This window comes from Poecilia mexicana, unplaced genomic scaffold (assembly GCF_051168715.1).
Source record: "Poecilia mexicana isolate PSO_F unplaced genomic scaffold, ASM5116871v1 scaffold_2, whole genome shotgun sequence".
Taxonomy (NCBI): Eukaryota; Metazoa; Chordata; class Actinopteri; order Cyprinodontiformes; family Poeciliidae; genus Poecilia; species Poecilia mexicana.
Genome location: NW_028263371.1, coordinates 29,133,604 through 29,155,915, shown reverse-complemented (window position 1 = coordinate 29,155,915; position 22,312 = coordinate 29,133,604). Strand labels below are relative to the sequence as shown.

Here is a 22,312-nt window from a genome sequence, read left to right as displayed (position 1 = left end):
GTATATTAAAAAATGATGCTTCTGGCTATAATCTGTCATTTTGAAAACAACATTTTACCTTCTAAACACAGGAAGTATCACCAAATATCACTGGCAAAAAACGCCTGCATACACAATCCCTAAATTATCTAACATTACTGAAATCCAAGTACTTCTTTTTTGATACGTTGTGCAGCAAAATCCACACATGGAGAAAAATTATTAGATTTGAGTTGGTACACTGACATTTTTAACAATAAATAAGATGGCCTTCGGGCAATAACAGCAAAAAAGCATCAGGATAAACATTAGACATTTTGCATGTTCAAGTTGGATCTAACAGCGGTCCAATTGCACTATTACACCCCAAAGCAATATAAACTGGCCTATGAGTTTGCACAATATCTGCTCCTTCATTCTTTCTCTTTGAACCGTACTCATCACATCCACACTCCACTTCTGTTCACTGCAACAACATCCAATTTTATTCTGCTTTAAATGTAAAAATGCCCTTTTTCCACAAGAGCTGGAAACTGTTAGCCGACATATGTACAAAGCAAAACATATTTATCAAGACCTCTGATCAAGTTGTCAAGTTGCTTTGGGTAAATATGGGCATTTACTCAAAGCAACTTAGAAAATAACATCTCAGTTTTCATAACCCCTGACATTTTGTCTTTTTAAAACTAAATCAATCTACTTTGCGCAGCAGCTTCTTTACACAACTCAGTCAGACTGAATGTAGAGTGTGTGTGTTCAAAGACTGAAATGATTAATCAATTTAATAGTGATTGATTGTTGAAGTAATCATCAACTAATTTAGTAAATGATTAATCGCTAACTGAAGTACACAATTTTAGAAAAAAGGCAATTTGGTGAAATTGCCTCAGAGCTGTCACTGAGCCAAAACTATACATTTAAATGTGTTTTAGTCAAAACTCATCAAGTGGCATAGTTTTAGCTTCACCTGGTTCAGATTTAAAGGAATGCTGTGGTATTGCTGTTTGTGCACCAAAATGTTTCTTATTTAAAAAAGGAACTGGATTATTTGTTGATTTGCGTCTTTTTATATATTTCGAATATTGAACAAAAAAGGCTTAAGTGGTTAAATGAAAAATCTGTAGTGATCTGTGTTTCTGTGTAGATATTTTTGAGATTTTCTGACTAGTCCCGTTTTCCCCTGAGCCTCTGTGCTGTCTTGATTGATCCCAGCTGTGTCTCGTTCCTGTGATCATCCTCCCAGTGTATTTAGTCCCACCTGTTCCTCGTCAGATCCTCGTTTATCGTCTTATGTCATACGTTGAAGCTCTCTAGTTGAACTGTGAAGTCCTGGTTTGCTTAGCTTTTGTTTCAGTTATCAGTTGCTACTGGTATTAGCTGTTTGCTAACTCTCTGCCGTGCTGCCTATTCTGGACTGTTGTTGAGCCTTCATCATTAAATTCATCATCTTCATCACAACCTGGGTCTCTGCGTTCATCCTCACCGCCACCAACCCTAACCCCCTGACAGTATCTATATCTATCTTCTATCTTTTATCCAATTAATCGATTAAATGTCTGAATAACTGAGGTATTAATCGATTACTAAAATAATCGTTAGTTGCAGCCTTAGTGGTTTCAGTTTTCAACTCTTTTCACAGATTCTCAAACTTTAGCAGTTTTTCTCTTTCGGGTCTGTCCTGTGTTCGCCTCCATTTCTTCGGTAAGCGCCCTCCTCTGGCCTGAACTAATCAGGCCAAACTAAGTTTTTTTTTTTTTTTTTTTTTCTTGCACGGCTGCAAGATGTTTGTCACCGTGACATTCTGGTCCCGCTGTAATGACTCAAAACTAGGGTAGGTCGTTGTTTTAAGGCGGATGTGTCCTTGCGAGCGATGCCGTCATTGAGGGCAAACCGCAACTACAGCAGAGCCATAAACGCAACAGAGAAGAAAGCAAAACTATCATCTGTTCTCACAGATGAGCTTGAAACAGAAGCTGTTTGAAGAAATTTCTACCAAACCTTACACCGTTCAATACGCCGCTTGAATCTCGTTTCAGCAGAATAAATAAATAAAAACTAGTTTTTTAAAATTCTGCTCTCTAGTAGAAAATCCTGAAAGAGAAAGTCTGGCCATCGAGTTTTTAACTTGAAGTCTAGTGCAGTTGGGTTAATCAAAGTACAGCAGCAAATCCTCCTCTCACTGACTAAAAGCAATAAGGAAAAAAAGGTTCTTCCATATTTAATTGATATGCAGGCCCAGGTGCTGCAACTTGCACAGGAGAAAATAAAGTTTACATCAAGTCACCAGTCAGTTTTTCTGAGATTTATTTTATTATTTTTGAAAATAAACAGGGAAGATGATGTTTAAACACAAATAGGTTTATTATGCATTAAAAGACAAGGCATTTTTTCTCCCTTAGGTCTAAAAAACTTTTTTTTCATAAACTTCAAAGTTAGAGATAATGATTTTAAAACAATCCAGCAGTTTATATTTTGACAATGTTGCGGCAGTTCTGGCCTGAGGTCAATAAAGTTTTATATGGATACCCTTGCTGCCTCTTGTGGCAAAACTAAGTACTGCAACAACAAATAATGAACAAATGTCTTTTTTTCTTAATCTAATTTTAATTAATTTTTTACTGACACTTAAAGAAGAAAAAGAAACATCTTGCATGAATATAAAACGCTTTGTTTATCCGTAAAAAACTTTAAACGTCATGAACAAATGATGTTTTGGTCAAACTGTCAAAGCGTTTAGAGCTTCACAAAGAATTATATACTTTTTATCACCTGGAAAACCATTTCACATTGTTTGTTAAAAAACTGGAACACCAGATGTCAATTCACAACTTCTGAATAATTATGTAACAAGCCAAAACCATGTGGTAAATCTTAGACAAGGACACAACAGGTTTGCTTCACCCCATTCTTTGTTAGTGACGTTTAGGTTCAAATTCAAGCTTCTTTTATGATTTATATGTCTTTCTGAGCCAGTCAGTAACATTAAATCCGTTTTACTCGCAGCACTGCATCAAAAGAACTTCTTTTTATAGATATATGTGCCCCCAAGTGTATACTTCTGAGCACGCTAATCCCTCTGACAATAAGAAGATGGTGCATTAAGGGAACCGATTCAGCCCGCAAAGCCTAAACAGGACCGCATCTAATCCCAACTACACAACAATGCAGATCAGAAACTGACTCTTCAAGGTACAAGAAGATTTAAGAGCAAATGTTAAAAAAAAGCAGCTTGTCAAAGCTAATCGCAGTACAAAACGGTGCTCTAAAAGGATCAGGCAAAATAAATGAGAATGCAGCAGCAATAAAGTCTGAAAGATTTATTCTCTTTTTGCCTTCTTGTCACTTTTAAATGTTTCAGATCAGCAAACTGGTGTGACTACCAGACACAGAGAGTAAATAGAAAAAGCAACTCATGGTTGATTTTTATGAATTAAAGGAAAAACATGATTCAAAAAAATAATAATAATTATATATATATATATATATATATATATATATATATATATATATATATATATATATATATATATATATATATATATATATATATATATATATGTGGTCATTGCTGCATTGTTTCTGGTCTCTGTTCCCTTACTACTTCTGTTCCTCACCATTTTCTAAGTTTCTCATGAAGGAGGTCAAAAAAAACTTAAGAGTGGCAAAAACTAAAGAAATCTGTAAATGGTTTTTCTGAGGACTTTAAATACAAGTCCTAACATCTGTCCTAGAGACCTCATTAGCATTAACAATTGACCAAAACACTTAGCAGTACACATTTGACAAGGTGGACTATTTACTAATTAGTTAGTTGAATTTCAACAGATGACTTCATCCAAATGCACTCACACACACACATACACACAGTTATATAACAATCTCCAGACAGATGCTACACAGAGAGACGCCAGACTTATCAAATACCACAAGAGGCATTTGATGTAGCATGTCAGAGTGCTACGTTCACTATCGCTCCACCTTTACAAGGTGTGGAAGAAGTAAAGTTTGCCGATGATGTTGGATGTGGCACATTTGAAGAACTTTTTCTCTGCAAAATGAAATGAAAATGCTGAGAAAAGTTAACAAGTTGGTCAGTTAGACTGAATTATCAGTAGATTAATATTGACAGATAAATCAGCAACATCAGTTCTTAGAAGAATTTGACATTGTCCCAATACTGATTCAGAAATTCTTGAGACATCTCAATGCAAACAATGTATTTTAATTATCATGATTTGAAAGTGTTTTAACACTGCTGTTAAGAAGGATTCTTTTACTAGTCAAAACATATTACGAGTTAAGCCAGATAGGAAGTGACGGATTTTCTTAGGCTAGTGATCGCAGATTATCACTTTGACAGCATTTTGTTTTGATTTCAGTAAAATCAGTTACATTTCAGACAAACTTTAGTCGAAAAGTAACACACTCTGAGTACCTTATTTAAATTCTGTGATCAAGATATATTTAAATTGCAAACATAAACTTTAAATTCAGTGATTTAAAACGCCTTTTACAAAGCAAAATTGAAGCGCTTTAAATCACAGCCAAACCTTTGGCTGTGATTTTACTTAAATGGTAATATTACTGAAAAAACACTACATTTAAATGAAAACCTAAAATATTTATGATATGCTCTCAGAGTAAATATTCCTTACCTGCCTCAGCTTTACCCAGAGCGCTTTTAATTCGCCTCTCTGCTACCTTCAGAATAGACTCAAAGTCCATGGCACACATTAAAACACACCTGAAAACGCCCGCTTAGATCACTTCCTGGGTGAAAAAAAGAAACATCCACTTCTTAAATTCTCTGAACTCCCCCTTCAAAAGTGAAGCCATACAGCAACACTCACTGAGAGTCCCACAGATAGGGCGAATGTGTCACTGAGGCTGTCATCGGGCAAAAGGTTACCAAAGACGAGGTAGGGATGAAGTCAGCTTAAGTGTGTGTGTGATAGAGGAGGAACAAAGGGAGGAGGTGGAGAGCAGAGATATGAAAAATAGTTCCCATTGTTAAAGGTTTCTCTTTTTGGTTGCGCTTTAATGTTAAAGATTAACTTGTTTCGGAACCAGAAAGAAACAGCCTGGATTTTCATAAACAGCAAGTTCGCATCATTGTCCTTCTGCGGGTCCGACGTCCATTATGAGCTTAAGTTTACAAAATGATGACTGGGCAGAAATTATAGGTAAATCGTTCATAACCTGAAGCAGCAAAGCAGTCCCAGACCACCACACTGCCACCACCATGTTTGACTTTATGCTAGAAACAGCAGGAGAACAAATTTGACATTTGTCATTCAAGATGTTCTGTAGCTGGGTTTCAATTGACCGTACAATTTCCTTAAGTAGAAGGTTTTTGCGTTAGGAGGAGATTTCTTTTTTCGGCCGTGTCAGAAAAAGAAAATATCAATTTCTGATCTCTTCATTCTCTCCGGTTAAACAGTTTCAAAACAAACCGAGATGTCGTCAGGAGTCTCGCTGCTTCTTATCATTCAGCCTGTGAAACCCCTTCTCAGTGAAGCCTTTGATGCCCTGCTGCTTTCTAAGTGCCCTTGGAAATGTAACACTCAGCACTCAGCCTCTGATGGCAGATACCTGCAGCTAGAGCTGTCCAAACACACGCATGCCTGCACACAAACACCCGTCCACCCCCCTATATCCCCCCGGTTCTCCTCTTTGCTCTTTGCTTCACTGCGTCAGTCTGAAAATTACAGCGTTCCCGCCACGCGACGCAGCTACAGTTGGATCAACGCTACTTTTGTTTGACATGGAAATATTCCTGTCATCTATGTGCTGTGTTATTATAGCAGAAAAGTATACATTTTGTGGGGGGGGTTTCTGTTTCCAGCTTCTTAAATGTGTGCCTCACATCTAAAATCTTCCTTTTAATTAGGATGTTATGTTATAAGAAGACAAAGTATTGCACAGTTGTGAAGTGGAAGGAAAATAGTACATGCTTTAGTTTAAGACTTTAATTTCAGCTAATTTATCCATGTAGTTAGTTTGGGTGAAGTGTTTCTGCAAACAATCTTCCAGTCTACCAATTAGAAATATGTCTGGACTTTGACTAGGCCATTTCAGCATTAATATTTCATCTTGCTCTGTCCCAATCTCGGTGTCTTTTTGGGTTCAACCATCAACAAATTACATTCAAGGTGCAGTTTGCCTGGTTATGAAGTACTCAGAGTGAGGCTTGGATGACTTCACTTATGATTTAATAAAGAGAGAAAATGTGTTATTACACATAAAGCCAAAAGTCATTCAAAAGTCATTGAATGGCTTTTGAATGATTATCATTCAATGACAATTTCTTTTTTGTCTGAGAACAAAAAAGAAATAATCCTAGTTAAGTCGGAACTGTGTAACCATTGAGAGGTAACGTGACGTTTTATTTTAATGCAACACAATTTTCTGCTCCAGAAGTCTGAATCCTGACAGTAACATGATTAGAATCTACAGCAAAACTTACTGCTGTAGGTAACTGCTTCTACTTGTTTTACAATCTGCCTGCGTGACATCTAACAGAGCAGACTGACATAAAATATAATAATAATGATAATATATTATTAAATTAAAAATAAAGTGGAGCACTTTTTCGAAGTCCAACACCTGCAAACCCCACAGAAACCTGTCCAGAACAAAGAATAATTCTGTTAGTGCAGAAACGTCTTCACATCTTCAGTGCAATTTTAGAAAAAAGTATTTTAAAAAAAACACTTGTCACACATTTGTCAAAAAACATCCAGATGATCCTCCAGACTGAGGATCATCCTCAGACCTGGAACCTGAAAACCCTGGATCGTGATCCAACATATCCAGTAATGAGTCACTAGCACTTTGGATCACAGCATTACAGTGATCCAAAGCAGAGGTTTTGGAATGGCCTAGTCAAAGTCTGGACTTAAATCCTGTGGAATTCCGCCTGCTCAAAATTAAAAAAAAAACTCTAATGTGGCTGGATTAAAATGATTCTGCTATGAAAAGAGAACCAAACTCCCACTCAAGTGATGTAAAAACTTTCCTGTTTCTTTTTTAAGCAGCTGCTAGGTTTAGGGGGAAACGCCTGTTAACATAACACCATGCAGATTTGAGAATTTTATCACTAGTTGCACCAGTTTGAACAACTGGTGGGTTATTTAATTGTACTACAAGAAATACTACCAGGATGCCATCTTTGAAAGAAGAACTTGTTTTCAGGCCCGATTATATAAAAGATGACGTATGATGACGCAGATTTTCTTGCCGAGTTTGACATGCAGGACATGATGAGTCCAGGCAAAAACAGACCAGTCCAGCAAAGTCATCTTTGTGCAGACTCAGTGTGTTTGGACAACAAAACCCATGAACTAATGAGGGCCCACACACACACACAACCACACACATCTAAACCAAAACCCCCACGGGTGACTTCAGAGGACAGACGTCATGGGGATTCTGTCCGCTCATCATATCCGAACGACGTAACGGCACGCAAACGACAATCCAGAAGGACAAATTTAAGCTCGGAGGAAAACAACAAAGCTTTCCCTCTGGTCACTCAGTGACTCGACTCTGAATGTTGTTGAAGCCGGAAACATAAGCTACCAAATGGAGTCCATTTGTGACTGAGAGACTTTTGCTCCCAAAAACAGCAAAACCCTGCTGCTGTACTACAGGCTTTGAATAAAACATAAAGCATGAAGCCTTAACAGCAACTCTCCAAAGAAGATGGGCACATACATGAGGATGAATGGGAGCCCACGCCTGCATGTGCTATTAAAAGTCTGGGGAACAATCTTGTGCCTTATTGCTTCCGACAATGAATGCGATGGGTTCATCTGCAGGAAACAGGAGTTGGACTCATGGAAATACTCCACTGCAATAACGCTGAAGAGAAGAATCCAGCAAGATGCTGAGTTTTGTAAAAAAAAACAAAACAAAAGTAGACGCGTGCATTAAGTTTAAATACACACCAACAAGCAGCCAGATGGTTTTCATAGTTTGTCTTTAATTAAAAGCAGAAAGCCAGCAGCTGAGCTGAGGAAGCTGCTGGGATAACTTGTGCTTCTCGGAGACGCGGCACTTTTTATGGGTTTTGTGCGCGAGTTTGCGTACGTGGGCGGGCGAGATAACATTTTCACCGGCTAATTGCAGAACATGGCAAAACAATGCATGCAAGAAGCCAAGTTTCTGAGCTCCCGCTGCCTCTCTTTCCAGCTATTCTCACAGAACCGTGGCTGCATCGAAGGCAAACAAATGAGATTTAACTAGAAAACATTAAATTAAATGGTTACTCCTACTTTTAGTGGGAAAAAAAAATCAGGATGTAAAATGTGAATCTAATTGAAAAGCAATCAGTAAAATCTGCCAGAGATGTTCGTTAAAAAGCAATTATCATAACTTTGCTCATGCACCACAATCAAAATGTTTTTTAATGCAACAATGTTTTTGAAAAATACTCCTACCGAAGTGGTGCAGTGAAAAGTTTCCGCTTGTGCATCACATGGCTGCTTGTTTTTTTTTTTTTGTTTTTTGTTTTTTTTCCCCTCATAGACGCTGCAAGTCTGACTTCAAGGAGCTTCATCAAATGAGCAAAGAGGAAGTAAATAGAAGAAATTCAGCCAAAACCCAGAGGAAAAAAAAACATTCACTCATGTAGTGTCTTTTTGTTGTTGTTCTTCTTTTAATTACAGGCTGCAGGGTTTTGGAAGGAGGACAAAAACAGTTCCATTTCAGACTTTAGCACAGATTCTCAAGTAGAGTTAGGTCTCAACTTTGGAGGCACTTTGATCTAACCTGACAAAATGTCTGCAGCCAAATGCATGAAACAGTCTAAAACTCAGACAAGGGTAAAGCAACACTGCAGGCAGCAAACTAAGGAAGTCCATGGAGATTTTAAAGGCTGCTGTCTGTGGTGCTGAATCGTTCTGAACTCTCCAAACTCTGAAAGGACAGCCCTCTGTAATCACTCATCCAAGAGATATGGCTGTTTGCCATTAAAGGACAAAGAGAAGACACATCACCACTAACGCCTGATCTCATCATTACCGAGTGGAAACACTGGTTGCATTTTTATTCTCTGCTCAAGGCCATGTGGAGTCACACACCCTGGAGCTCTCGCATCACTTCAGAGAGCACTGGATTAGTTTGTAGCAGAGTTTGCTGAACTCTCCAAAACTTTCCACTTTATGTAATTTTAGAGATAAAAAATAAAATAAAATCATTTTTTGGTCTCTTATGTTGTCCTCTAAATACTCCATGGCAGGACACACCAGCCATCTTTCTAAACCATCAATATATCAATACTGTGAGCAGTTCCCACTGTCAGTCCATCACACAGAGCAGATAGTGGAAAGTCTGCTGCTTTGCTCTCTAGGGAGAATGATCTGTGAGTTTCAGGAGATTAATATGACAGGCTTGATGTAATAAGCATTTAATTTAAGTGATTGAAAAGTTGGAGTTTGTAACATTTACAACTGAAAAGACAGGAGAAAAGAGTTTCTCTGCTTTATTTCTGCTCCATAAATGTGGTCTGTTTGATCCTGAAGGTTTACATCTATATACTAGTGTAGCTAATTAGTTTGCATCATCAGCCCTCCCCTTCTTAGAGCTCTCACTCGCTGCCCATGCTGCTGCAGAGAAAGCCCAGTCCCACATGCACAGGTCAACTCCATCATAAACACTTTTACAGTCACTTTGTGTCACAGGTACACACGTGCAAACAAACTCACCAGTTGGGTTCTTGGTTTTCTTGAGGCTCCTGCCACAAAGACACTGCAGCATATGCGATCCTTTGCTGAAAATGTTGTTCCAAATAAACCGCATGGATTTGGCCGAGACGGGGGAGGAGGAAGAGGAGGAGGAAGAAGAAGAGAAGGAAGAGGAGAGGCGCTCCGGATGCGGCAGCCTAAAATTCACCCACCGCATGTGGGCTGATACTCCCCCCTGTTTGCATGCCAGCAGAACCGGCCAGCTGTCGGGCTCAGTTCGGCGGTGCGGCGCGCCCCCGATCTGCACCATAGACAAAAGTAAGAGCAGGAAGCCCAGCTCTTCGCCCGGATTCTCGCCCGCTTTCCCCGCAAGCTCGGAGACCACCAGCCGCACGTATTCCGCGTCGACGTCGCCCCCGTGCGGCTGGAAAAGCGCAACCGCTGCGGCGGATGTCTCCTCGATCCCCGTCTCCTGCTGCCCCAGCGGCCGGTGGTCCTCAGCTGCGGAGGAAGGGTCGCTACTGCTGCTGCTGATGCTGGTGCCGCGCGGCCGCCGCGGCGCGAAAAGCCCCAGAGCGCTCCTTTTCAGATGGCGTCGTCTGCCGCGCGGCGCGGGGAGAGGAGCGGCGGCGACGGTCAGGCATGCGGCGGCGCTAGCGTGAAGTCGGCTGTACGCGGCAGCTGTCTGCTTCTGTACAAAAAACCATTGCATATTAGTGGGGATCGCAGGGGCTCGATGCGTCCGTCCGTGCGGGAGGAGGGGAGGAAAGGGAGGCGGGGTGAGGAGAACCTGCCGGGTGTCCGTCAGCAACTCGGTGGCATCACTCCGTCCGTGCGGCAGGAAAGTGCTGCAGCAGGGGGGGCTCCTTTCCAAACACACACACACACACACACACGCACACGCACACACTCCAACACGCTGAGCGCACACGCTGTATGAAAAATCAGCGGTGTTCCTGTAGGTGAATCACTGCAGGGAATCTCTCACACTATCTCACCTTGTGTTTTCCCTCTTTTTAAAAAAAAAATCCTTATGAATATTTGATCCGCGTTTCTCAATAATCCATAAACTCCAATGCGCCAAGATGCTGCTGCTGTTGCTGTCTGTCTCTCTCCTCTCCGCCTCCTCCTGCTGCTCTTCCTCACCTTGGTAATAAAGAAGAAGCTGCGGGAGTCTGGCTGTGGAGCCTTCAGCAGTCCAGAAACTGGATGTGGGGAAGACGTGGGAGCCCGGCGGTGTCTCGGTCCAGTCACGGGGCATTAGAGTCCTCTCCAGCCGCGCTGAGGGGACCGACGCGACAAGGTGCACAGACTATCGATACCCAGCCACCAAACTAAGTAAGTGGAAGCGGTTACAGCAAACATTTGTTCCGGTTTGAGGCATCAAAATAAGACAAGGCACAATCGATCCACGCATGTTCGCTCAATGTTTTGGCTTGCAGAAGGACCAAAAACGGCAAGAAGGAAGCAATTGTTGAAAGAAAGCCAAAACACGTCTGCTTTGAGCAAATCTTGTAGGTGGACACACAAAAAAACTGACTCATAATTATCTTAAACACACCAGCTATATGGTGAAACAAGGTGATAGCCCCATCATTCTGTGGGGGGAACTTGGTCAAAGTTGATGACGTGAAATGCAGGAAAATCCTGGAAGAAAACCTGTTATACATTGCAGAAGACTTCAGGTTGGGGCAGATGTCCATCTTCAAGTTCAGCCAACTCTACAAGGCAAGGACATGTGCTAAAATGGCCTAGCAAAAACAAAGACCTAACCCCAACTGAGAAGCTGAATGAGCATCGTTGTTCTCTCATTAATGGACGTAAAAAGCTGATGGAGCAAACGTTGGTTCTACACGGTGCTGAATCCGGAATATGAATTTGAAAAATTATATTTTACACATTTTTTCTGTAAAAATACATGCAAAAATATATGTTTTCCTTCCAGTTTATAACAATGCAGTGCTTGCATAAAACCCAGTGAAATATGTTGGACTTTGGAGATATGACTTGATAAAATAGGAAAAGTTCCAGCAGTATGAATATTAATTTACTTTGCATTTATTTAAATGTTAAACTAATATTCAAAGCTACTTTGCTGCGTGATAAAAAAAAACTGAATGCCTAATAATGCAGAAAATACTTTTCTTTCTTTTTTTTTCTTTTTTTAAAAAAAAGAGTTTGTCACACTTTCTTGTTCAGTGCAAACAACCCAAGCTCTCTGTCATGACTTTTATTTTGAAGGAGGCAACTACCTCCGGTTTTCTAGTGCAGCTTGCTGCAGCCCAACTGGGGTGGAGGAAGTTTCCAGTTAGTGAAGACACGTGGTTCCCCACACCGTCAATATGTGACTGACAACCAGAGAGAGAAAGAAAGAGAGAGAGAGAGAGAGAGAGAGAGGAAGGCATGCGGCGCAGAGGCATTACTCATCCAGAGGGAAAACCGTTTTTTCTTCTTCTTCGCTGCTCCGCCTTTTGAGCTCCAGAAGCTCCAAAACTACACTCCAAATCCAAACGCAGTGTATGTTGTTGGCAACCTGTTGCACGACTCGTATGCAACATTAAGATGTTCAAGCTCCGATAGACTAGAGTGCCTCATCTAATCTGTGTTTTGTTTTCCGGCTTGCTTGAACAAGCAGGATGTTTTTTTTAATCAAGAAGAAACACAGGCTTGTGCTGTGTTCAGCGCTGCGGGATTTTTTTTGTTTTTTTTTTTTGTTGGGGGCTCGGTGTGCTGCAGTGATTGTTCACTCAGAGCCAAAGCTGGCATTGTCCACAGTGCTGAATCCACACATGCTGCTGCAGCAGGCAACCACAGACAGAATAGGTTGTAAACTGGTTTGTTTGCCAGAGAGGCAGAATAAAACAACATTTATTCTCTAGTTGGTTTCCTTTGTTGAATCAGGTTGACCCCTAGACGACTAGACACTAAATGGCTACAATGTAAAGGTTTAGATCAAAGCATAAGCATATGTTAGAATGGCTTAGTCAAAGTAAAGACCTACAGTTAAGTCCAATGTTATTTATGGACAGACAGAGAAACGGAAGAATCCATCAGGAAACAATGAAAAACTAAGAGCTTAAATACTGAGGCAGGGGTGAAAAATGGCAAAGGAAAACAGATGAGCTAGAGGAGATGTGGGAGAGCAGTACCAGAAAAACAGTGTGGAGACCAAGGGAAGGAGACTAATTAGCACAAAACAAGATGAACTAAGACTGAAAAGGGTCTACAAACAAAAAAAAGGCCTGAAACTATTGTAAGAGAATAAAACAAAATGCATAGAATACAAGAATTATCTAATATGGCAACACCTCTCCAACAATAGTAAACAGAGAAATAAACTGAGTAGGTCAAGACCTATCACACGTAAATAAAGTAGGAAAAGATCAAAACTCAAACAACCAAGGATTGTAACGCTAAGCTCCGCAAGCTAACACTTTACTCATTATGATGTCACCATTCTGCCAAGCTCTGCAGCGGAGATTGAACCAAAAGGAAACAGTAAGTCATGCATGCATATGTGCACGGTGAAAAACTTATATTAGAGTCCAACTTTAGAAGAAACTAAAACCACTAGAAGATTTATGTGTTTCATTGCACAGACAAGAACAATATCCTTTAAAAATCTGAACAAAGCTAAGTAGATCTAAATAAAAATGTAACACCTAAGTCATTCTATCAAAGAAACAGGATTGAAATAAATTCAGAGAGTGTTTTTTATTGACAGTGATCATACTAACCAGTAATATTTAACCTAACTGCTGTGAACAATCCGACTGCCAAGTATATCTGTGTTCAATCTGGGCAGGAAATCAGCATATTTTAAAACTGAGCTAGCTGAAATTACTGCCTGAAGATAAAACAAAGAACTTCTGAGAATAAAGGTGCTTACAGCCCCAGCAGCTGAGTCACAAATTTATAGAATATTTGAGTCATAAAGAAAAGGTGTTTTATATCCCCCCAAAGTGACCGCACTTACCCCTGAGTGGCAGATTTGTGGAATGAGAGCCTCTATGGGAGATGTGGCTTTACACAGAGCTGTGGACGTATTGATCTGTTGGCTCAGATAGAAAATTAAAACTCAGGCTTCTTCCAGGCCAGGGCATATCAGATGACTGCAGGCCACAGCTTAGTGCAACACTATTAGGTCACTGCTTGGACTTCACATTTTGTAGCTTAAATGTTTTTTTCAAACTTAAAAACTTTTGGAATAGGCTCTACACCTTCCCACTTTTTCTATCAATGCCAAAGATCATCAACAGGATCTGCTGATTACTACATTCAACACTTAATCTGATGGCGTAGAAAGATACATGAATATCGATAAAACCTGCAACGATCACGTGTTGCACCTCTCCGTTCCCTGTGGCTTTCGAGAAGCAAATACCGTAATCTAAATCTATGTGAACGTACGCCATCTGCTGTCCATGTAAGGTACGCGGTGATGAGTTTTTCAACCTCCACCTTACACAAATCTAAAAAAAAATTACTTTACGACAGTTTTATAAGAAATACTTCTACTTGTTTTACTCGTCAAATAATTTTTGTGTACATGAAAATACACAAATGAGTTAATGTATGGCAGCGCTCAACCCACACATAAAGCCCTTAATAATCAAGATTCATTGTACATCAGAGCTCTGATTGGTCCATATGTTTCTAAAGGGCAAGGAGCAACACCAAAAGACACTTGACATAATAGGGCTCAACATAGACAATAATACGTGTCTATGGGGCTCGGAGCTTTACCACTACTGGTTGACACTGGCATCCGCACTTCGGCGCATGAGGTGGAAACAGGTGTGTGGAAATACTTGTAACGGACTAGAACTGCTACTCCCTGACGCCCTCATGAGTTGGATCACACGGACTGCAGAAAAGGACTTGAAACTCAACACATAAACTGTATTGAACTGAATAACTTTTTTTTTAAAAATCAGATTTTTTTCTTTTTATTATTTTGGATTAAAGCAAATACAATTCTAGCTGTGATAAAAATAATTAAACTTTAGTCTAATTGAATGTAGATATGTATCCAATTTGTCTTTTTGTTTGTTTGTTTGTTTTTTGCTTGTTTTGTTTTTGGTTTTTTGAAACTGCAATTAAGCTGTTGACCAGAAGGGGCAGCATTGTATTACCATAGCTACTAAATCGAACCTGCAGTCACACAAAGAAGAACACCGCCAATAAAACGATCCAGAAGAAGACGGGCAGTTGATCCCAGGCAACTGTCTTTATTTACAACACCCGGTAAGCGATTCTACTCTGTGAATTTTTTAGGAGTTTTGTAAATAGTATAGAAATGTTTTTATGTTCATTTAGGTAGGGAAGAAACAACGTTGCTCTATTATTTCCTGTCTAAGGGTTTGTCGTTGTAAGGAGATGCTTTAGGAAAGAAGAGTTCGATGAAAATGCTTAACTTACTAAGCTAATCATGCGTAATGTACCTTCACCTTGACGTGGTGCCTCACACGAGTGACTAAAATATATTAAGATATTTTTCCATTTTGGTTAAAAAGAGTACTTGAGAGAAATTACGTAGTTGTATATAGCTGGTAAGTTTTTGTCTCACAGCCAAACAACTTAAAAATTCAGCAATTCAAGAGTTCCCTGCTTATCTAGTAGTACAACATGTTTCTCGTGGCTTTCAATAGTCCAATTGACAAAGTATGACACTATCTTTGCTTAGTTCAATAGTTAATGAAGGAAGAGGAGCTGGATTATAGTTACTCAGTAGTCGAAGGATTAAGCATTATAATTAATGCTATCCATAAATATACAATTACAGTCAAAACCAGGAATGCTGATCTAAAGGACAAACGTTGTTTCTTCAAAGCAACTTTTGATAAACGATGCTCTGGTTTTTGACACTATAATAAAAACAAGGAATGTGTGAAAGTATTTTTTGTTCCAACCATCTCTTCATTTCTGTCTGCAGGAATGTTTCTCCACCTTTTAACTTCCTCCCTTCCCCTAATGGCTCCCCACTCCCACCATTTTCCTGAACTCTTTCATTACTGACTTTTTCTCATCATCACTGGGAGGGAGCTTAAATTAGCAGCAGCCATGGTGGATGTCAGTAAATGGCCCCTGTTCTCGCTGCTGAGCAGCGAGAAGCGAGCTACGGTCCGTCAGGCCTGTGTGTTTGGGACATCAGCGAACGAAGCCATCTACATCACTCAAGAAAATGACGTGAGCACAAACCGATTTAAGTCACACACACAAGAGGGTATACAGTGTCATTTGAAGGTATTTGCATGTCTTGAACTTTCTCCACACCTTACCACAAACTTCAATGTATTCTATTGTGATTTTTATGACATGGACCAGGTGTCTGTGTTTTATAAAAGGCTGGCCATTGTTAAAAAGAAGTCCTGTTTGTCGTTTGCAAACAAAGCCAGCATGTGGTAGAAGGTGCTCTGTTTACGAGACCAAATGAGGCTTTGTGCTTGCATGCAAAATGCTACGTGGGGCAGAAAATGAACACTGCACATATCCCTGAACATGGTGGTGGCAGCTGCAGGTATACTTGCTCTTCAACAGGGATAATCCTGAAGGAAAAGCTTTCCAAATTGCCAGTAGGTGTGGAGGAAGCTACTTGAAGTTGCAGTGTTGCATCTAAATGAGGCTATTATGTGAAATGCACAAATTTTCTTAAATTTTTTGCATAATTATTTTTTTTTTTAGGTGTATGTATTTGGTCTAAACTGCAGTGGCTGCCTTGGGACAGGTGACAGTGTGAGCACCATTGTGCCAAAGAAACTGGACTTTCTGCAGGGAAAGAAGATCGTCAGCCTCAGCTATGGCAGTGGACCTCATGTCCTGTTGGCTTCAGAAGGCAGGTTATTACACTCATCTAGTATGTACACAGGAAGTCTGTTTTGCTCCTCTAGCGGTTGTTAAATGCTAAAGTCTCCTAATTTAAGTTTAAATCTTATGTCATGTGACTTTTAGAATCTGTTATTCTGGGGAATAACGTAAACATGTGAAATGTCTCAGTAGTTTAAAGATATGCAAACACCATGAAGATTAATTTTCAATTGAGTTTTTTTTTTCTCCTATCAAAACTGGAATTTTTCCTTTACTGTTCTGTAAATACTGCAATTGTCTCTGCTTGTGTAATTTTTTTTTACTTTTTCCACCCACTCAACTTTCCATTAATGTACACTGATACTGCACAGCCTCAGCACATCAAGCAGAAGGGTGTTGGCTTGAATATAAGCTTGTGAAGAGATATTTGATCATGGTTTTTAGTTTGGTGTGGCTTGAAGCCAAACATGCTTGGGATTTAATCACCCATAACAAACAAATCATAACACTTTAAACTAGCTTGCAGCTAATTAAACTCACTTTGGTTTTCATGCTGTTTGTGTTTGTAACTTCTAAAATCAGACAAGTAAAGGATGTATATCTGTTGCCATCTCTCAGATGGACAGCTGTTTGCCTGGGGTCATAACGGTTACAGTCAGCTGGGGAATGGCACGACCAACCCGGGATTTTCAGCCGTGGCGATCACGGCAAACCTACAGAACAAGAAAGTGATGGAGGTGGCATGCGGCTCGCATCATTCTCTGGCTCTCACTCACGATGGAGAGGTAGGAGTTATTTTTATCATCACCTTGCCTGTTATTGGTAATGTACAACATATACCAGGAGACAAAAAACATGAGATTGCCTCATTCAAAAATTAAGGGCAGGGCGATGATGGAATCAGTCGAATTATATTAATATTTAGTCACCTTGAGGCCCAAAACTGTACATTATGCATATGTTCTTTTGAGTCTCAATAATTACAATCTCAAACATTACTACCCTCCCTGCAGGTGTTTGCATGGGGTTATAACAACTGTGGCCAGGTGGGTTCAGGCTCCACAGCCAACCAGCCGTACCCAAGGAAAGTCTGCAGCAGCCTGCAGGGCAAGACTGCAGTGAGCATCACATGTGGACAAGCATCCTCCATGGCTCTGGTTGACAACGGAGAGGTGATGATGCTGTGTTTAATTTTTTTGTTGTCTTAAGCCTTCTAAGAGCCTGGACTTGATGCAGTGTTTTTGTACTTTTAGATTTACGGTTGGGGCTACAATGGAAACGGGCAGCTAGGAACTGGGAACAATGGTAATCAGCTTTCTCCTTGTCGCCTTACTACGCTTCAAGGGTTTTGCATTCAACAAGTAAGAACTTTCTAACTTGCTGTATAGCTAAAAATTGTCTAACTGCGTTGGTTGACTGCCAAATTCAACTCCAACAGCTCTTTACCTGCTGTCCAGATTGTTTCAGGATATGGACACTGCTTGGCCCTAACAGATGAAGGACTACTGTATGCCTGGGGAGCAAATGCTTATGGTCAACTAGGAACTGGCAATAAGAACAACCACCTCAGTCCTGTGCAAATCATGGCTGACAAAGAGAGGTAAAGTGGAAGGGAACACATTTGAAACTAAAGGTTCTATTTCCTTTTGGGATTTAGCTTCCCTGCTTCCTGTCTTTGTTTCAACCCTCTCTACTTCAACTTCCACAGGAAGCTAGAAGCAGTAGGCAGTTGGCAAAATTTTCCTTTTCATACGCAATGGCTTCAGGGCAGATGCCCATCATGCGTTTCTGTGCTGTGTATAAATAAATCTGTAATTCTGTAGGGTTGTAGAGATTGCAGCATGCCACTCGACACACACATCAGCAGCCAAGACTTCAAGCGGCCAGGTACGTCTGATTTTTATCTTTGCAATATTTATATATGGACAGAATTGTTCAGGAAACTTTTTTTTTCCACATTTCATGTTAAAATGATTTGTTTTAATGATTTATTTAAAACTTCAAACATCTACCTCAGAGGTTTTGACAGGGAAAATGTCAAAAAGGATAAAATGTTAATGCTTTTCAAAGTCAAGCTAACCAGAATGAAACTGAAAGTTAGTCAGATCTAGATAATTAATTCAGTCTAGTACTTATCAAAGTTTAACAATGAAACAAGATAAATCTTACAGGTAATCATTCAAGTTTATAGCAAGTCAAACTAATAAATTTTCGCAATCAAGCCAGTCAGTCAAATTTGGAGCCCATCAGAATTGAGCTATAAATGAATCCAGTCAAATTTAGAGCTAGTCCAAATCGAGTTCACAGCTAAACAGATCAACCTAACAGTGAAAGCAAGTGTAAATGCCTGCTTTGAAAAACTAAAGTACAGATCAGGTTCAAACCACCCTTAATTGGTCAACAACAAAATCTAAATAAATGACGGATGATCACTTCAGACATGGCCACAGCACTGCAAATATCTTACTTTACAGCGTGCATCATTAGCTCTTCCTTGGCTTTACCTCCAAATGGTTGTGTATTAAAATGCTAATTCATATACCTGCTTTCCCAGGTGTACATGTGGGGTCAGTGTCGAGGCCAGTTGATCTCACGTCCTCGCCTCACCCACCTCAGCAGCACGGATGATGTGTTCGCCTGCTTCGCTACGCCCCCAGTGACGTGGCGCCTCGTGTCTATGGGTGAGGAAAAGAAAATGATATGGACAAACTCCCTCACAGCGCCCTCCACAACTTTTCCCCACCCCTGGTAAAGACGCATAAGAAAACATGAACTAAATCGGTCTTTTATAGCGGTAACATATTCTTATACTGAAAATTTGAGAGAAAAAAAATCCATGTTTTCTTTATTTAGAAACCCACAATTATTCGCACCCCTGCTGTTAACTGGAAATTAATAAGGGTGGAAGAAATCTGATGAATAAATTGTCAGTGTGAGAATTTGCCATTGCCATCAAAGATGCATTTATTTTAAGGTTTCTCACTCGTCTTTATCAGGTATGAAAATAAATATGTAGTGTACTGTGTTCACTAAATATCCAATAAAATGAACACCATTGAACTGGCTCATTATTTCAGAATACGATGACTTCAAGACGATTTCCCAGGCTCTCAGGGAAGAGTTTGACTGTCCAGACACCTCTGACCTTAAGTTCAGCGTTGATGGAAAATACATTTATGTTCACAAAGCTGTCCTGAAGATCAGGTTCGTTTATTTTCTGTCTGGGAATGAAACTGAATTTGAACGTTTGAGCTTCTCTGTTGCCTAATTGTCCAGAGCGCCGTTTGAAGAAGGGCGCACAAGCGCCACATAAAAAATAACTAATCATAAACATCTGACTTTTATCCTTTCACAAGTACTCTACCTTCTCCTCAGCATAAATGAAGGTGTTTTGTGTGCTGTTAGGTGTGAGCATTTCCGCTTGATGTTTCGCTCCCAGTGGACAGAAGATCAGCAGGAAGTGATCGAGATCGGCCAGTTCTCGTATCCCGTCTACAGATCCTTCCTGCAGTTTCTCTACACAGATACTGTCGATCTGCCACCCGAGGACGCCATTGGTAAGACGGAATACACGTTTTCCAAATATGTCCGATAATCTTTGCATTTAGGGCGATGCATTTTGTAATGTTTCTGTCTTTGGTTCAGGCTTGTTGGATCTGGCTACGTCTTACTGTGAAAACCACCTGAAACGTCTGTGTCAGCAGATAATCAAGAGGGGAATTACTGTAGAAAACGCCTTCACCCTGCTGTCTGCAGCAATTCAGTATGACGCAGAGGTAATGCTATTTGGAGAATTGCTCCCTATTGTAAACACTTTGTACTCTTAATACCGTATCTGATCGAATCTAATGTTTAACACATGATCATCTAAAGGACATTTTAACATGACTAGAAAATTTAAAAATGTTCATGCCTTTAAAGATTTTTACATTTTGTCACACAAAATTGTTAAAAATAGTCGTTTCTACACGTGCAAAGCTGGTGGAGACAAGATTTGCAAATGTAATTGTATTTAAAGGTTTTCCTGCAAAGTATTGACTTAAAGGGACTGAAAAAATGTATGTTAAACCACTTCATAAGTATGTGCTACTCTGTTATGACATTCCAATAAAATAAGTTGCATTGGTGGCGAAAAAACTGAAGCATTATGAAAACTTGCATTTCTCCAATTAGTGTGCACTTAAACAGATGCATGAGTAATGCCATCCTAAACATTACGGTACTTATAATTTGCTCTGATTCATTTCACTTTACTGTTCCGTACCACTCTTGGCTCTAATCATGATTGTTTTATTTTGTTTTCCAGGATCTTGAAGAATTTTGCTTTAAGTTTTGTGTAAACCACATGACTCGGGTGACTCAGACCACAGCTTTCTGGGAAGTAGACGGAGCCATGCTCAAAGAGTTTATCAGCCGAGCCAGCCGCTGCGGAGCCTTCAAAAACTGAGCGCTGTTGCTCTTGCTTTCTCACACTTTACACGCAGGTGTGCTGCAGGTTCAGCACTCCATATTGAACTGATGGTAGTTGCCTACGGATTTTAAATCAGCACTTTGGCCAATTCCTGTGGAGTCATTTTGAATGTTCACAAATATGAACATCTACATGCTGCATGTGCTTTCTAGTGCAGTTTTCTTAACCAGTTCTTACATTCCACTTTATTTAACTGCACAATGCACGTGAGGAACCGAAAGGCAGGAACGACTGGCTGGTAGCACTGTTCTGCAGCTCATCTTTGTGCTGCATTCGAAGCTCCAGGTTAAGACACATTTGAAGTTTTAAATTATATCATCTATTCAAGTCATTTAGATTAGTGCAGGTCATTTGGTTGATTGTTACTGTTTAAGATATTTTAAGTTCAAAACGACTGTTTTTGGTCTTTGCTCTGTAGCGCCTAATCTTGCCTGCATTATTAAGTCAAACTGGCTTTTTAAAGAGATTTGAGCGTTTACTTTTAAGGACGTTGTGCGCTGTTACACTTCTCTAAGCTTCCTTGTTTTTCTGCCAGTGTATATGTTTTGAAATTGATTTAAAGCAATATTTGACATAACTTAATACTTAGGTTTATTACTGTATTCATAAAGTTACCAAAGATGGAATAGGAATCCTGCTGCCTGGGTGTGCTTGATAAAAATAAATGTTATTGACCAAATTAGTCTGCAGGAGGACAAAGGAAGATCTGTTTCAGTTTCCTCTCAGGTTTCATTTTCTCAATGTTCTGAAATGATCTTTATTTGGAAGGAATTTGATCTTGGATCTTAGTTTATGTGTTCTGTTTAGGGACTTTCAGATCTAGTAAAGTAGGTCAATGGGCAGTTAAAATGATGAGGTTGAGGTTTACAGTTTTTATTTTTTGTCTTGTATAAATATGGAGATTGAAACTGAAGATGTGATGGTTTTCCTTAACATGTATTTTTATATTTTTGTTTTGTTTTTCTTAAGCTCATATTTGCAAACTTAAACACACAACTCTAAGATCCTTGAGTTGGTTTGCTGTTAAATACTTGCAATGATTTTTGCTTTTTTTATATCTAGTTTTAAGATGCTCTTTGTCTGAATAAATAAATACCTTGAAATAAGCAATGCTGGAGTTTTTGACTAACACTTTTTGTGACATGGGCCAAAAAATGGTTAAGCTAAAATTCCACAAAAAATGTCCAGGGGCTGGAAATGGCCCCCAGGCCACACTTGTGCAAAGGGAGGTACACTCTTGCAATTTTACATCCTGTTTTTTAAGGGCCTGCTTCTTGTCATAATAAAAACATGACATTTTAATCTGTGTTTTTGCTAAAACACAAATGTCAGGATAAATGTGAAGGTTACAAAAAGTGGCCACACCCTT

The 22,312-nt window shown here is 39.8% G+C and overlaps 2 protein-coding genes across 2 annotated transcripts in view; one reads left to right on the top strand and one right to left on the bottom strand.

The window, feature by feature from the left end:
- LOC106905396 (fibroblast growth factor 14-like) overlaps positions 1-10,377 on the bottom strand; it is a 49,286-nt gene extending 38,909 nt beyond the window's left edge. The window contains exon 1 of the mRNA XM_014970236.2: positions 9,687-10,377. Within this exon, the coding sequence (XP_014825722.1) occupies positions 9,687-10,377 (691 nt within the window). The remainder of the gene's footprint in view (positions 1-9,686) is intronic.
- Positions 10,378-14,803: 4,426 nt separating this feature from the next.
- On the top strand, positions 14,804-22,053 carry rcbtb1 (regulator of chromosome condensation (RCC1) and BTB (POZ) domain containing protein 1). The gene is made up of 13 exons (XM_014970204.2): positions 14,804-14,912; positions 15,601-15,854; positions 16,350-16,500; positions 17,091-17,257; positions 17,486-17,644; positions 17,726-17,833; positions 17,930-18,072; positions 18,296-18,359; positions 19,027-19,153; positions 19,550-19,676; positions 19,878-20,029; positions 20,118-20,248; positions 20,779-22,053. The coding sequence occupies exons 2-13, from the start codon at positions 15,729-15,731 to the stop codon at positions 20,917-20,919; spliced, it is 1,596 nt and encodes a 531-aa protein (XP_014825690.1). The 5' UTR covers positions 14,804-14,912; positions 15,601-15,728; the 3' UTR covers positions 20,920-22,053.
- Positions 22,054-22,312: the final 259 nt, after the last annotated feature.